Source organism: Typopeltis vanoorti, chromosome 1 (assembly GCF_054136105.1).
Source record: "Typopeltis vanoorti isolate ZY-2024b chromosome 1, IOZ_Tvanoo_1.0, whole genome shotgun sequence".
In the NCBI taxonomy this organism is placed as follows: domain Eukaryota; kingdom Metazoa; phylum Arthropoda; class Arachnida; order Uropygi; family Thelyphonidae; genus Typopeltis; species Typopeltis vanoorti.
In genome coordinates, this window is record NC_143549.1 from 13,704,534 (window position 1) to 13,721,307 (window position 16,774).

The window sequence follows — 16,774 nt, forward strand, 5'->3', positions numbered from 1 at the left end:
CTTGTTGATGCAGTCAAAACTTTCAGTAATAGATTAAACATGTAAACTAGTCTATAGCAGCCCCAGCAATATGTATGTCTCCTTGTGTGTCTGTGTGTGTGCACGCGCATGTGTGTGTGTATGTATGTATGTGTGTGTGTGTGTATATATATATATATATATATCCAACATGAAGTAATTTACACATGATGTTGCCTAAACCCCTCTAACCCAACCCACCCATAAATTCCCTCAGATTCCCTCCCACCCCCTTTCCCATGTTTTCCCAATTCCCCCTTTCTGGAGTGTTATAGTTCCATATCTTGTGTTTCATCATCTGAGAAATCACTCATTGAACTCTCAGTACTGGACTGTTCTTCTTCTTGTTCTCTGAGGGCTTCTTCTGTGGCATATTTCTTCACATATTCTGTAATATTAAAAAATAAAACTTTGACTGAAATTAATGCTATATTAGTTTACTTTTGACTGAATTTTATCAGTTTAGGTATTTTAATGTTTATATATTATAGCAAAATCCTGATTTGTGTATTGATTTATATTTTTGTTATAACCTCAGGAAAATTTCTATAATGATTTAAAAAAAAAAAAAAATCTTTGTCAACTACTGGAGAACATTCTTACCAGATATAGGCAATTAGGATCTCAAGCAATGTGTGTAATTTATTTTGTTTGTAACACAAAATAAATCACAAAATCTACAACACAAGAGTGCCATGTTTTGGAAAGTGATTAAAGAAAACAAAACTCATATACTTCTTGAAAATCCAGAGAAAACCAGTCCTTAGAGAAAATGTGAGAAAGACGCTCCATTTTCATTCTATGTACCTTTCTTGCAGAGATGGTTGGAATAAAAGAAAAAAGGGGAAAAATGAACTGTAGAGATAATAGTAACCAGCTACTTGTGTTTTTCTTCTTCTGCAGCTTGTCCTACTTAAGTAGAGTTGTTGTTTTTAGCGAGTCTCCTCCACATACTCCTGTCTTGGGCTGTAACCACATCCAAGTTCTTCATCCTCAAGTCCTCCACCAGCTCCCTCCATCTCTTCTTTTGTCCCACACTTCCTCTTCCCCTGCACATCCATCTGCATGACCTTTCTTCCCACATACTCATCCTCCCTCCCTCCTCATCACATGACCAAACCATCTCAACCTTGCCTCTTGTATCTTCGCTCCTAAGTTTGTAACTCTCACAGTTCCCCTTACATAATAATTTCTCAGACGTTCCTTTCCGGTCACACTGCACCTAAGCATTCTCATCTCCACTACCTCCATCCTGTTGATGTTATTTTTCCTCAGGGCCACAGTTTCCATAGCATACATCATAGCTGTTCTCACTACTGTCTTGTAAATTTTGCCATTTAGATTGATTGGCACCCTCTTATCACATAGCACTCCAGCCATCTCTCTCCAGCTCCTCCATCCCACTTGTATCCTACATCCCACTTCCTTTTCAGCCTCTCCATCCTCTTTCACTGTTGAACCTAAGTATCTAAAGTCCCTAACCTTCCTGATGACATTTCCTTCCAGATCTGTCTCCTGGCTGACATCCACTTTGCAACACATATACTCTGTCTTACTTCTGCTCAGTCTCATATCTCTCCCTTACAGTACTTTCCTCCATTTTTCCAGTTTAGCTGCCACTTCTTCTCTTGATTCTGCACACAGCACAATGTCATCCGCATACAATATTGTCCAAAGTGCATCTTCTCTCACCTCCTCCGTCACACCTCCATCACAATATTAAACAGGAACGGACTTAATGCTGACCCTTGATGCAAGCCAACTGTCACTTGAAAACTTTCTGTCTCTCCCAGGCAGGTCCGAACTCTTGTCTTCATATTTCTATACATCTCCTGCACCAAAATGAACATATTTCTCCAGTACCTTCTTCTCTCTCAGACAACACCTCCAGACTTCTTGCATTGCAACTTTGTATGCTTTCTCCAGATCAATAAACACCAGATGTAGCTCCCGTTGTTTCTCTTGAAACTTTTCCATCATCTGCCATAATCCAAAGATAGCATTTGTTGTCGATCAACCAGGCATGAAGCCAAATTGCTCCTTTGCAATCTACACCTCCTTCCTAAGTCTTCCATCAAGAACCCTTTCTAGGATTTTCATTGTGTGGGACATGAACCTTATTCCTCTGTAATTCTTAGTCTTGTGCATCACCTTTAGCCTTGTAGATGGGATAAGTACTTTCCTTCCATTCCTCGAGTATATTTTCCTATTAGCAAACTTTTATGAACAGGTCCCACAATTCCCTTTTCCCCTAGTGCTTTCCATGCCTCCACTGGGATCCTGTCAGGGCACACCAATTTTTCCATTCTTCATCCTCTTTATGGGCTCCTTCACTTCAGATGTTCTGTACCATCCCCCTCATAAGGCTGCCCATCTTCTCTGCGAGTCCTCACATTTTCCTCATTCAAATGCCCTTCAAAGTATATTCTCCATCTGTTTCTTATATCCACATCTCCTTAATACTCTTCCTCCAAAGTCTTTGATCTGCTTCACATGTAAGATATCCTTTGATGCCTTATTTCTACATTTTGCCAATCAATAAATTTTTCTCTGTCTTTCCTTTGTTTCTAATTGACAACTCTCTTGGCTTCTGACTTTCTCTCTCTGTCCTCTTCCACTCTTGACTCGTCCCACTTCTGCTTTGCCTTCCACTTCACCATCACTACTTCTTGTACATTATTATTCCACCATCAACCCTCCTTCTGCTCTCTAATCTTTCCAGATGTTGCACCAAGCACCTGTATTGCACAGCTCAGAATTAGTTTTGAATTATGTCTCCACCAATCTTGTACACTTTCTAGTCCATCTGAAATCCTCTCTAACACCTTCTCCCTAAAATGGTCCCTCACTCTCTTCTTTTAAGCAGAACCACAGAATTGTCTTTATCCCATTACTTCCAAAGGTGCTTATCTTCGACCTTATTTTAAAGTCTGTGCACTGCAGCCGGTGTTGCTGCACCACTTGATCTATTGGGATTACCTTACAATTTGTAAGGCAATCCCAAGATATTTTCTTCTAGTCAAAATGTAGTCAATCTGTGAATTGTTGTTACCACTTCTAAATGTTATCAAATGTTCTTCCCACTTACAGAAAAACAAGTTTACAATTGGCAAATCAAATGCTACCATGAAGTCCACAATCCTTTCTCCTTCCTGGTTCATCATGCCCACTCCATGGCCGCCATGCACCCCCCCCCCCTTTCACAGTCCATATTCTGTCTTCCTATGTGTCCGTTCAAGTCTCCTCTGACAATCACCATCTCATTTCTTCATCTAGCACATTCGAGAACTTATCTTTCTCCTCTAATGTACAGCCAACTTGCAGGCCGTATACACATAAGATGACCACTTGTTCTTCTCCAAGACCCTTCGCATGATCCTGTCATTCCTCTTACCCACTTCCAGTACTTCACCTTTCATTCTGCCACACACCACAATTCTGACACCATTTCTTCCCTCTTTATTTGCTTCAGAGTAAAACAATTTATACCCGTCTCTCAGTTCCTTCACCTTTTCCCCCTTCCACCTTGTCTCCTGCACAAATAAAATGTCCAACTTCCTCTTCTTCAACATGTCTGCCACCTCTCTTCCCCTTCCAGTCATGCTTCCAACATTCCCACTCGCAACATTCTCTCCACCCTCTGGGCTTACTTCTTTAACCGCATCTGCCCTTGATGTGGTAGCCCTTGTCCGCTTCTCGCAGCTGTAGGGTGACGTAGCTGTGCATCACCTAAGGAGTATGCCCTAGCCCTTGTATCACTTTCTTTTCGATTCATTTCATCATAGCTAGAGCTGGCATTGAAGTTTTATGACTGGACGCCCTTCCTGACGTCAACCCTCACCATTTATCCAGGTTTGGGACCGGCACCTATTGGGGCTAGCTTTCCCCCTTCGGTGGCTGCATAAGATGAAATGATAGCAAAATAGGAAAGATTCACTCCCTAGCCCTTGAATACTCTAATAGCATTGTGAGAAGGAGCAAGAAGAGAAGGGGAGGGACCAGTCTACGGATAATATAACAGATGTAACACATAACAGCTCCTTATGTTTTTAAAAAGCCAATAAAAGAAAGTGAAATACTGTCAGTGACAGTAAAACATTTCACTTTCAACAAAACATTTCCAATAAAAAACACCTACAGGAAAAATATGTAGAAACAATGTATAAGAAAATGATCTGAGTGAATGAGAGAGAGAGGGGATTATCTTGACAGATGTTACTGGATTGTCTTCTTGTTAACATCATGTATTCCTAGGAAGGTATCAGGGTGTGCTATCCTAAATGTGTGAACAGTTGAGAGAATTTGAATGTTATTAGCAGTTCGTACAGGTGAAAAGAACTCCCTAAAATAATATTTCGTACAGACAAGACAAATATGATTAATGGCTCTCGCATTTTGCTGCTCACATTTTACATGAATATTTTCATGGCCAATGTTAATCACAACAAGCATTGTTAATTCCTCTTCCCCCAGCTTCTAAATCCTCTCAGAACACACTTCTCTTGACAAAACTAGTCTTGCATTTCCTGGGATCATCCTTAACAAGCTATTATTATGTTTATCTTAATGTCATTACATCTAATTTCCCTGATAATTCACATTCACTCTTTACTGAAGAATTTCTCCAAGCATCTGACAGTGCAACCCATCTTGATCCATAATTTCACTAAATGTAAGACACTAAAGGGTGTTCCAAAAAATGCGTGCACACGCGCACACACACTTTGACAGCACATAACTCACTAAATTTTTGCTCTTTTCAGGTATGACTGATTTGAAATAATGGTTGAAATGAGAGTAAGCTTTGAGGAAAGGAAATTTATCCTAAAGTGGTACTGGAAGTGTGAAAACATAAGTGAAGTACAAAAGCAGTTTAGAAAGGAGTTTCAAAGGGATCCACCAACATGACTCACCATTACTTAAATTAGATATAAGTTTGAAGGCAGATGGAACTGCTCAAGGCATTCAGAAGCAGTGCTCAAGAACAGTGATTCCCAATCTTTTTCAACTTGTGTACCCCCTTTTAAACCCATTTCAATAAATTGTACCCCTTGTTTTTAAAATAGCTATTTTTAAATATTGACACTTTTGTTCAGTGCCTATCTTAATGTAAAATAGTAGAAATGGACGGGTGACAAAAGTGACGCATGAACTGTGCGTAATGATTGTAGAAGAGTGGTTTGAGAGAGGGGTTCATAGCCATGCCCTCACCAATCATCATTCGATAGTTTTGAAGTGTTTCCATTAGCGGTGATTCAAACTTAACATTTATTGTTCCATAACTAACGTTTTGCATTTTGTTTACTTTACTTGTTTTTCCGCAATTACTGATTATTATTTTTCATATGTCCCTGAACGGCCCAACACTTCTAAAGCATCAGTACCCTGATAGGTACTGATGCTTTAGAAGACCACGGACATCGTCAAGAGAAAATGAGTTATTGGAAACTTACTGTCAATTCCAAGAAAATTTGTTCGGCAAACAGCTCGTCAAACAAAAATTTCAAAATCGAAAACAAAGGCCACAGTTTTCAAAACAAGATCATTTGGAGTGATGAGGCCACATTTAAGTTAAAGGGGTTACAGTGTGGTGTGGATTGTCTGCGTTGAGCTTAATTGGACCATTCTTTTTTGACAACACTGTCATGCTATGCATTTGAGAACTTTGGGGATGAGGAGGAAGTTTATTTCCAGCAAGATGGAGCACCTCTCCAATACTATCACGATGCAAGGGCCTATCTTGACAAAAATCTGCTGAACAGATGGAATGGGCAAAGAGGTAGCACTGAATACCCTCTGCGTTCAGACCTCATGCCACTGGACTTTTTTTTATGGGGGACACAAAGATAAGATTTATGGCACAAAACTGGCAACAATCAATGAATTAAAAGCAGCACTTGAAAGAGAATACATCCAAATTCCAAATGAAATAATTCATAATTCTAGTAGCGAGGCTTATACGTTGGTCATACATAACTGGTAATTAGTTTACGGAATTAACAACGCATATAAAGTATATTAATTAGAGGTAACTTTAATGAATAACTACTATATTTCGGCAACGTCACGTTGCCATCTTCAGGAACATAATATGGTATGTGCACACAGGCACTAACAAAAGCAAATGAGGAAGAAAGCAAGAAACTAATATTGTTCCTAAAGTCCTAATGGTGCCCTCTGGCAGGCTAATTTGGTTGTCTTGGCAGTTGGGCTGAAGTTCTCATAATGTAAGTCTCCCAAATTTGGGATAGTTTCATGCACCCAAATCTGTTGAGGTTAGGAACGTTTTTTAGAGCTGCTGATGATTTCTTGAATAATCTTTCATATTTAAACTTGCTACAGTGTATTATTTTTGTTTTCTTCCAACAAATTCTATGGTGGGTATCTAAGGCATGTCTGCCAGCCCAGAGCAGCTGTACTGGTGAAACCGGATGTAGTCTTTGTGTTCTGAAATCCTGATATTTGCTGTTTGGCAAATAAAATCCTTTTATTTGCCAAAAAAATTAAAAAAATTTTTTTTTGGCAAAAAAAAAATTTAAGGTTTTAAAAAAAAATCCTTAAAAAAGTTTACAGTGGAAAAAAATCGGAAGAGTCATTCGTTTCAAATAATAAGACAATTTGGTTATTTCAGAAATGGACCCTAAAATGTAGAGATTTAAGCAAAAAGCATGTGTAAAGGCTTAAGTGTCAGGAGAAACTCAGAAACATAATGAACTATACAGCACTGAGAAAGGATTAAAAATAATATTTAATTCTTCCAATATTTTATCCCAGTCACTGAGACATCATCAGGCAGTATGAGACTCCCCCCCCCCACACACAGTCAATATAAAACTAAGTGAAACACATGGATGAAAGACTAGACTTCTAAGTGGGGTACCTTCTGTGGGCACCAGCTGGCATTCTAGGATGTAAACTGGGATCTCAAAGTATTAGTGTTTGCAAATTTTGGGAAGCTTAAACACAATTATTCAAATTAGACTGATTTCTGAGAACAGGTGTGGATTTTAAAAATAGTTTTTCTCTTTTAAATTTACGGTGATGGAGCATAGTGGTCTTTTCCAATTGATTCTGAACCGTATCCAAAACATGGTCTATAAGGCTAGACTGATCAGAGTCATGACTACAAGTATTTTTTGTTCTCCCATGAGGATGTTGGCTGATCTTTATGTCTGTCCATAGCAGGCTAACTTGAGAGAGGATGGATTTGGTCCTTAGGGGAACAATTAAAGTCTGCTAGTTTCAAATGGGATTTGAAGGCCTGTATTTCTTTAAGATTCTGGCTATTTTTTTCTGAAATGCCTCAGACATAATGAGATGAAAACAGTATTATTAAAATTTTTCTGAAGAGAAGGTCAGAGATTGGGTGGATGATTGATCTTTTTTTGATACTGTGAACGGTAGTCATTAACTAAGAAGGTGTGGGTATGATTAAGTTCAGCTAAAAGGGAAAACTCATTACAACAAACTGGATAGCAAAGGTTATACGTTCCATTGGTTAGTGTTTTAATGATACCATATTGTTGTGGGGGGGGGGGAGTGTGTGAATGTATCTGCCTATGTAAGTGATGAGGTTTTCTATATAATGAGAGACTGCCACATAAGCTAGTAGCTAAATTGAAACAAATGAGATCCTATAACAGACTTGCAAGTTGAATAGCTGATTGGCTGTAAGATGGGTATCAATCCAGGTAGAATGTTCAGAATCCAGGTAGATACCTAACAGGGTGCACCACGAGAAGGTGAGGACTGGACATTAGGTCAGATGCCCTGATCTGTTCTCCGCATTCCTTTAAAGGCTATGTGGAGGTCTCCTCTCAGTTATACAGCTTTGACCCTTAAGCACAATCCCACTTAATATATATATAAGTGTATATATATATATATATATATATATATTAAAAGAATGGCAATGCGTGATAACAATTAGAACTAGAACAATTACATGATTACAGTTAATACTGGCTAAATATACTGTATGTAGATCAAATCTTAATTACTAACTGAATATTAATATAGCAGAAGAATATTTTCTGATTAATAAATAAAAAACAACAACTAATAATTATGCATTTAAAGGAAAGAAGTCGAGTAAGAAGCAAATACTTATAAAATTTAAACAAGAAAATTTTAATTCTCTCAGTTGTAACATAAGCTACACTAAAGAAACAAATTCACTGAAAGCATAGGCATGATTAATGATATCTTTAAACAAAATTTAATACATTAAGGATATTTTCATGTTTTAGCTAAGCATGCTATATTACATGGAAGTGAAACATCAATAATGGGAAGAAAAAAAGAAAAAAAAAGCCTTGAGCAGAAATGAAATTTCTAAGAATAGCAAATTAAGCTAAAGTAGATTATTCAAAGTAAAGAGCCAATAGGCCTTATTTCGGCGATGTAAAACATTATTTAAATTAAGGGGATATTAAATCCCACATTGTTTTAAAACCGAATAAAAAACTCAAAGATCGGAATCAAAGAGTTTCATGCTGAATATAGTAACTATAAACGTATCGGCGACTACTAGCGTAAGCTAAAGCACGTAGTTCAAGTACGTAGTACAAACTAGGGCAACTTGTTGCAAAGGTGGAGAAAGTTCTGATCCTTATTCTTAGTAATTTCCATAATGTAAAACCCATCTCCTAGGAGATGTATGATGTTATGATGCATGAAACTCTTTGATTCCGATCTTTGAGTTTTTTTATTTGGTTTTAAAACAATGTGGGATTTAATATCCCCTTAATTTAAATAATGTTTTACATTGCTGAAATAAGGCCTATTGGCTCTTTACTTTGAATAATTTATGGGTGCACCTTTTTGACAACTCGTATAGCAGAGTATATAAGTTCTTTTCGCTATACCCTTAGTATTATACTTTGGTCTAGTTACTCACTGATGAGATCTCAATAAAGATTGAAACTGGCCTGGGTGGTGACCTCCCACCATAATGTATAACATCATACATCTCCTAGGAGATGGGTTTTACATTATGGAAATTACTAAGAACAGCGATCAGAATTTTCTCCACCTTTGCAGTGAGTTGCCCTAGTTTGTACTACGTACTTGAACTACGTGCTTTAGCTTACGCTAGTAGTCGCCGATACATTTATAGTTACTATATTCGGCATGAAACTCTTTGATTCCGATCTTTTATTCTGTTTTAAAACAATGTGGGATTTAATATTCCCTTAATTTAAATAAAGTAGATTATATTTATATATATAATAAAAATATGAAGAACCAACTTTACAAACAACATAATTATAAAAAGAAATGGATTCAACATGCAAATAGAATATACTGAACAAACTACAAAACAGAATAACTAAAAATAACTAAATTATAAACCAAAAAGGGCAACTAAATCAAAGAAGACCTAAAGAGAATTTGAAAGACTCTTAGGCTTAATAACATGAAAGGAAGTATAATATTAGTTTTCAGTAAGGAAATACCATGAGTAGACATATTACTAACTATTATAATAACGGAATTAATTCACGTTAATTATTCTTTATTCGTAGAATTTTCACCTGAGTATCACAGGCATCATCAGTACAGGTACAAGGCTAATTAAGCAATAACTGTTATATTCACAAAGCACCACCTAAGTGGCTAAGGTTAAATTTCCTAAATTTATTTAATTATTATTATTTATTTATTTTTTATTTTATTTTAATTATTTAATTAATAAATAATAATTATTTAATTATTCAATTATCATAATTTAATTTTTTTTTTTTAAATATATATATGTGTATACAATTATATATTAGGAAAGATTTGCTGCTTTATAAAGTACTATCTCCCACAAGGGGGAAAGACTTAGACCATCAGATCTGTTTAGGTTAGGGGAGTGAAGTAATGTTTCACATGTTTCTTTGTATAGCCGTTCCATTAGGAACCGACTTTTGTGAATGACTTTTGTCTTGTTCCATTTAACCCTATGTCTGGTGTTGATGGCATGTTCTGCAATTCTAGACTGTTCGGCTTCAAGGTACTGGATATACGACTGGTGTTCTTCTAACCGGACCTGAGCAGATCTTCCTGTTCAAAATATGATAATCCACACGAGCAGGGAATCTGGTAGACACCTGGATAGCTGAGATGTGGGAGCTTGTCCTTTTGGAGACATTAGGAAGGTGGAGATTTTTTTCTGATGGGTCAAAAAGCCAAACAGATATTTAGTGGTTTTAGCACCTTAGCTATGCATTCACTAACCTCTTGGGGATACATAGGGGATAGGTATACGTGTAGGTTCTTCTGTACTTGAAAAGGATGCTGGAGCACGACTACTTAAAGCTTTTTTTTAAATTATGATAATTAAATAATTATTTAATAATTAAATAATCAAATTTAAATAATTAAAATAAAATAAAAAAATAAATAATTAAATAAATTTAGGAAATTTAACCTTAGCTACTTAGGTGGTGCTTTGTGAATATAGCAGTTATTGTTTAATTAGCCTTGTACCTATATTGATGATGCCTGTGATACTCAGGTGAAAATTCTACGAATAAAGAATAATTGATGTGAGTTAATTCCGTTATTATAATAGTAAGAAGTATAATATTCTTTCTCTTTGAGAAATATTTGTTCTTTTAGAAATGCTGAAAATTCTCAGGTGGCTGCTAGTATTTTTACACATCCTGGCCACTGAATTAGAACCCTTTATGCAGATGTACATAAATATCACTTAACACAACATATGTGCAAAATACTTGGTCACATGCATGACCATGTGTTCTGGGTAATTATTTAAGAATGCTGCAGGTCAGTAATAGTCAATAGTGTTGATCACAATGAGAAAAACAAAGGACCTATCGGAGTTCAATAGCGGAGCTGTTTTTGTGGATGCCTGTCTGGGTGGAGCCACGATTTTGAAAACAGCTGAGCTGACTGGATTCTTAAAAGGTGAGATATCCCAGGTGTTTAGTCAGTGGGAAAAACCCATTGCTTGTCTAAGAGGAGAGCTATTCTGTCAGGAATGAGATCACCTTTGTCTGAGAAGGCTTGACAAAGAGAACTTCCTATGTGCAGAAATTTTTTGATACATTTCACGAAGGCTGTTCCTGACACATATCTCACTGAACTATGCACAGGGAATTGAAGAGGATTGGTACTGGCAGTTGAATGCTTATATGGAAACCATTGATTTCTGTAAAGAACCGAAAAGTTCATCTACAGTGGTGTCTCAAGAACACTATGACTGGACACTGGAAGACTAGAAAAAGTTGTGGTCCAATGAGTTATGGCACCTTATTCTGACAGTAGGCAGAGAGTTTGGAGGAAGCCCCATGAAGCAATGAACACAGCTTGCCTTGTAAACACAAGGACTATCTGAACATTGTTGCCAATCAAATCCATCCTGCAATGTTGATTTTGTATCCTGCAAGTATTGGTTGTTTCATAGATGAAAATGCTATCCATTGTGCAAGAATTGTTCAGCAACCATGACAGCAACTTCCACCATCTTCCCTGGCCACCACAAAGCTTGGATATGAACCCCCATTGAAAATGCATGGGACATGTTAGAAAAACTGATCTAAAAGCAAAGTCCTCTTCCATCAAATCTGAGCCAGTTCAAGAGCTGCCTGGTGAACACCTGGTATGCTGGAGAAAGATGCAAGCATATATGCTGTAATTTGGGCTAAAAGAGGTCCAACAAGGTATTAAATAAGTTTCTAATTAATTGGCTGGTATGTGTACTTGTTTGTCAAATGTAAGAAATGTTATAATTATAAAATATTACCCGAGAAAAGAAGTTTGTATATTGTAGAAAATGCTGAATTTAGATAACATGGCCGTATGTCCCAGTTTTGCCCCAGTGCCAAAAGACACCAGTTCTTCTATTATTGTACATTCACAAAAAGTGAGATCTTTTCGAATGCATTTTAAAATAATGAAATTGTATCATATACAAGATATTAATAATAAACAGGAAAATAGTAATATTTACATGTCACTCTTTTAAGTCAGCTTATTTATTATTATTACACAGGTAACTTCATTGAGTCCATAGAGTTGATGAAGCACTATCAATATTTATGCAATAACAAAATAGCAGAAACTAATTTGAACTCATTCACAATCATGCCACCCATAGCATTCTGAAGCAAAAAATCTAGTCCTAACATCCTTGAATCCCAAGGATGGTCCCTCGTTCTCTCACCATCAGATGTGTTCTGAAAAATTTCTTCTGTATTAAATCTATAAAAACTTTTCAATAATTTGCATGTCAATCATATCATACCTTTACCACCTATCAACCAATTTCTATCTCATAAATCTTTAACCTATTCTCATAAGGTGAATACCATAGACCTACCATCATATTGATCACTTACCTCTGGATCCCCCCTTCACCTTCTTATCCCCAAGAAATCCAAGTTATTAGATCTGATCACTTTTTTGGTTTCTTCGGAATGAGGATCTGGGCATAGCAGTATAGATAATCATACAATCAAATCACCACTCTTGAACCTAGTCTGCACATTCTTACTAACCACACTCTTAGACAAGTTTCAAGTGTGACTCCTTGTTCTCCTCCTACTCTTCATATAGTGAAATATTTCTTCTGAGTCAATCTTATAGAAACCTTTTATTAACTTAAGTTTCTATCATATCCCCTCTCCTCGTCAACTAAACTCTGCACTCCACAAACCCTCTATTTATCCTTATAGGGAAAATTCCACAGGCCTATCAACAGCTTGTTCACTTGTCTCTGAATCCTCTCCAATACCTCCAGATCCTCTGTGCACAGTTGAATCATAACCTTATAAAGAGTGATAACCTCCTAATAATTAGTGAATTAGATTTCAATTTGTCCATCTGCATCCTGTTGAATATCTCTGATGAATCAAAGTGTCCAATAATATTCAACTAAGTAATATCAGTCAGTCAGGGTGCTTAAGGGTCAAAGCTGTATAACTGAGAGGAGACCTCCACATAGCCTTTAAAGGAATGCAGAGAACCGACCAGGGCTTCTGACCTAATACTCACCTTCTCGAGGTGCACCCAGTTGAGTATCTACCTGGATACTGAACGAACGAGGATGGGCTGGCAATTTGGAATGTAGCCGACCAAATTGTATTCTTATTGGCTTAAACCAAAATACAAAATGATGGTATAACATGACAGAATTTCATGCCGGATAGGGCATCGCCAGGTTAAACAAGGCCGCATTGTTTTCACCAGGGAACCAGGGTGAACAGCAAAAAGCCAGGTACTGGAACAAATCTGAAAACACACCCAACTCAAAATCACAAGAGTTAAAGATATTGGTACTATCCACATAAGAAGTCAGAATGGCAAAGAAATGGAGCTAGCTGACGAATTAGATAAGTACCAGATCGACATAATAGGGGTGACTGAAACAAAAAATACAAAAACTGGTGAGATCTTTCTAAGCAATAAATACAAAATGTTATATTCAGGCAATGACAATCAAGGAAAAGAAGGAGTAGCCATAGTATTCAACGCTAAATACGAGGCTCATCTTCTTGAATGGCAGGCAGGGTCAAGTAGAGTGATTAGGGCAAATATCAGAATGGGGAACTGGACAATGAGACTTATTTGTGCCTATGGTCCCGCAGAAGGTTCTACTAAGGTAGACGTAGAGGAATTTTTTGAGGCTCTAGAGAAAGCTACTGACACAATGAAAAAGGAAAAGTTGGTCTTTGTTGGGGATCTAAATAGCACAGTAGGAAGTGATTGTCAGACATACAAAAATGTTTTGGGAAAATTTGGAGAAAAGAGCAAAGCTAATAATAATGGCAAATAGCTGTTGGATTTCTGCTCAGGACATGGACTGATTATTACTAACACCATGTTCCAACATAAAAATGTGCACAAATTCACATGGAGAGAAGAGGCAAGGAATAAGAAAAGTCTCATTGACTATGTTATTGTTGATAGTGATATTTTCTCCCTGGTGCAGGACACCAGAGTGTGCAGAGGATTTGAAATTGGAAGCGATCACTATTTAGTCTTGAGCAGGATAAAATTGAATTTCATATTGAAAAGAATATATTGAAAATATTGAAAAGTCTCATTGACTATGTTATTGTTGATAGTGATATTTTCTCCCTGGTGCAGGACACCAGAGTGTGCAGAGGATTTGAAATTGGAAGCGATCACTATTTAGTCTTGAGCAGGATAAAATTGAATTTCATATTGAAAAGAATGACATGCAAGAAAGTTTAAAAGCGAATAAAAGTTGAGCAGCTCTCAGATGTGAACTGTAGACTAAAATACACAAAGATTATTGAAGAAAAAATATAAGAGTTTGAGAACAAGAACCAAACCTTGGGGATTTAGTGGCAAACCTTGAAGAAAACCCTGATTGATTCAGCTAGAGAGGCATGTGATGAAGTTATCTTAAAGGATAGAAAAATCAGAATTCCATGGTGGACACAAGAAGTTAAAGAGGCAGTGAAGGAAAAGAAGAAAAAATATCAAACATTCCTGGCAAATAAGTCAGCTTGTGCTCTTAGAGAATACAGAGACAAATGTAAGAAAGCTAAACACTGTGTAAAACAAGCTAAACAAAAGTCATAGGAGGACTTTGGCAAGAACATAGAAAATAAATATCAAGAAAGTGGTAAGATATTCTGGAGGTTGTTGAAGAAGCTTAGAAATGGAGGAAAGAATGCTGTAAAAGGAGTTAGAGATGATAAAGGTGACATGAAAACGGGTGATAAAGATATCCTTGAAGTATGGAGTAATTACTTTGAAAATTTGCTAAATGAAACAAGCAGTGATAGCACAGTGGTAAAAAACACTAAACAGGCATACAGTCAGGAATACACATAAATACTTGAAGTAGAAAAAGCTATCAAAGGCTTGAAATGTGGAAAGGCAGCAGGAGTAGATGATATTTGACCAGAAATGTGATGTATGGTGGTATAAAAGTCTTACAGTGGCTGCACTGCATAGTTCAGAAGGCCTGGACAGAGGGACGAATTTCTGATGGAGTAGAGCTCTAATAGTACCCATATATAAAAAGGGAAATAAAACTGAAGGTGAGAATTACAGAGGCATTTCCCTACTGAGCAGGCATACTTGAGAAAGGGCCGAGCAGAATTGTGGAAGAAAAGCTTCGTGAAAAACAAGCTCGATTCGGGCCAAACAGAGGCTGTCAGGATCAGATTTTCACTTTATGACAAATAGTTGAGAAATTATGGGAATATAATAATGATCTGTATTTAACTTTTGTAGCTCTGGAAAAGGCATATGACAAGGTGACAAGAGAGAAGCTATTCAAATATGCTACAGTTATATGGTGTCAATGGGGAATTATATCAAACAATATTTAGTCTTTATTTGAGTTGTAAGTTAGCAGTTAAAACTGAGGAAAGTACAGGAAGATGGTTTAATGTTAAATCTGGCATGAGACAAGGATGTACATTATCCCCTCTGTTATTCATTACCTATATGGATCACATTATGAAGGAAAGTGGTATTAAACATGATATCAAAATTGGAGATGTTAATGTCAGCTCTTTGCTTTATGCAGATGATGTTATACTTCTAAATAAATCTGCTACAAGTCTGCAAGATTCCCTGACTAAATTGAATAACTGTTGTAATAGATATGGTATAAAGGTTAGCAATAAAATGACAAAGACAATGAAAATAGGCAGAATCAGTGAAAATGTCAACTGTGTTGTGAATGGAGAACCTGTGGAACAAGCAAAACATTTCAGCTACTAAGGTACGATTTTTAGTGAAGATGGTAAATTAAATATGGAAATAGACAACAGAATCAACAAAGCTGGTATGGTAGGAAGTCAACTGAATAAATTCATATGGAATAAGAGAGAAATTAGTCAAAACACTAAATAAGCTGTATACAAGACAGTGTTCAAACCAGTTTTAATTTATGGATCTGAGAGCTGGGTCAGAAGTAAAACACTCGACCAAAGACTAGCGACCGCAGATATGAGAGTCCTGAGAAAGATTAGCGGCGTGAACCGATGGCATCAATGGCAATATCATATTAAAAACGAGGCTATTAGGAAAGAACTTTATGTTGTCAGCATCCAGGAATGCGTAAGCAGAGCTAATCTCAGGTGGTGTGGTCACTTAAACAGAATGGGAGAGGAAAGATTAGCAAAACAAGTGTTCTCTGCCAGGTTGGCAGGAAAACGACCCAGAGGAAGACCAAAATATAGATGGATTGATACGGTACAAAGTGCCTTAGATGATAGAAATATAAGATCTGATAATGTTGGAGTCTGGACAAGTAACAGACTGATTTGGAGGAAAATTGTGGACAGGAAGTTAGTAATGATGTAAATTTTTCATGTAGTACTATCATATCCTGTAAACCCCTTGTGGATACATGGCAGGAATTTGCTGATGATATAATTTCAGCCTGAATGATTCTTTTAATAAGAGAGGTCAGTCAGTGAATAAAAAAAAGTAGTACCTAGCTTACAGTACTCCAACTCCTGACAAAATGATTATTTTACCATGTGACATCGTTTGTGTCATAGGAACTCTTATGTATGGGATTGAAAAAACAAAACAAACCTGACTTTTTACAATTTCATAAACATGATGAAAAAGGGAGATAACATCAAACTCCATGATGATTACATTCTATAATGCAATATGGAATTTTATTTTTGAAATAAGCAGAATTCCTTAAAAGATGAGGATTCATGTGTGCTCTGAAAATATGTGGATGATATTTTTGTACTGTGGATCATTAAACTATGGTCATAAAGTGGCATTTTGTTGGAAGGTT

The 16,774-nt window shown here is 36.7% G+C and overlaps 1 protein-coding gene across 1 annotated transcript in view; it reads right to left on the bottom strand.

Annotated features, from left to right (window-relative positions):
* Window positions 1-260: 260 nt before the first annotated feature.
* Window positions 261-16,774, bottom strand: part of UbcE2H (ubiquitin conjugating enzyme E2H) — a 362,978-nt gene continuing 346,464 nt past the window's right edge. Inside the window, exon 7 of the mRNA XM_090412149.1 lies at window positions 261-406. Coding sequence (XP_090268275.1) covers window positions 288-406 — 119 coding nt within the window. The 3' untranslated portion in view covers window positions 261-287. The remainder of the gene's footprint in view (window positions 407-16,774) is intronic.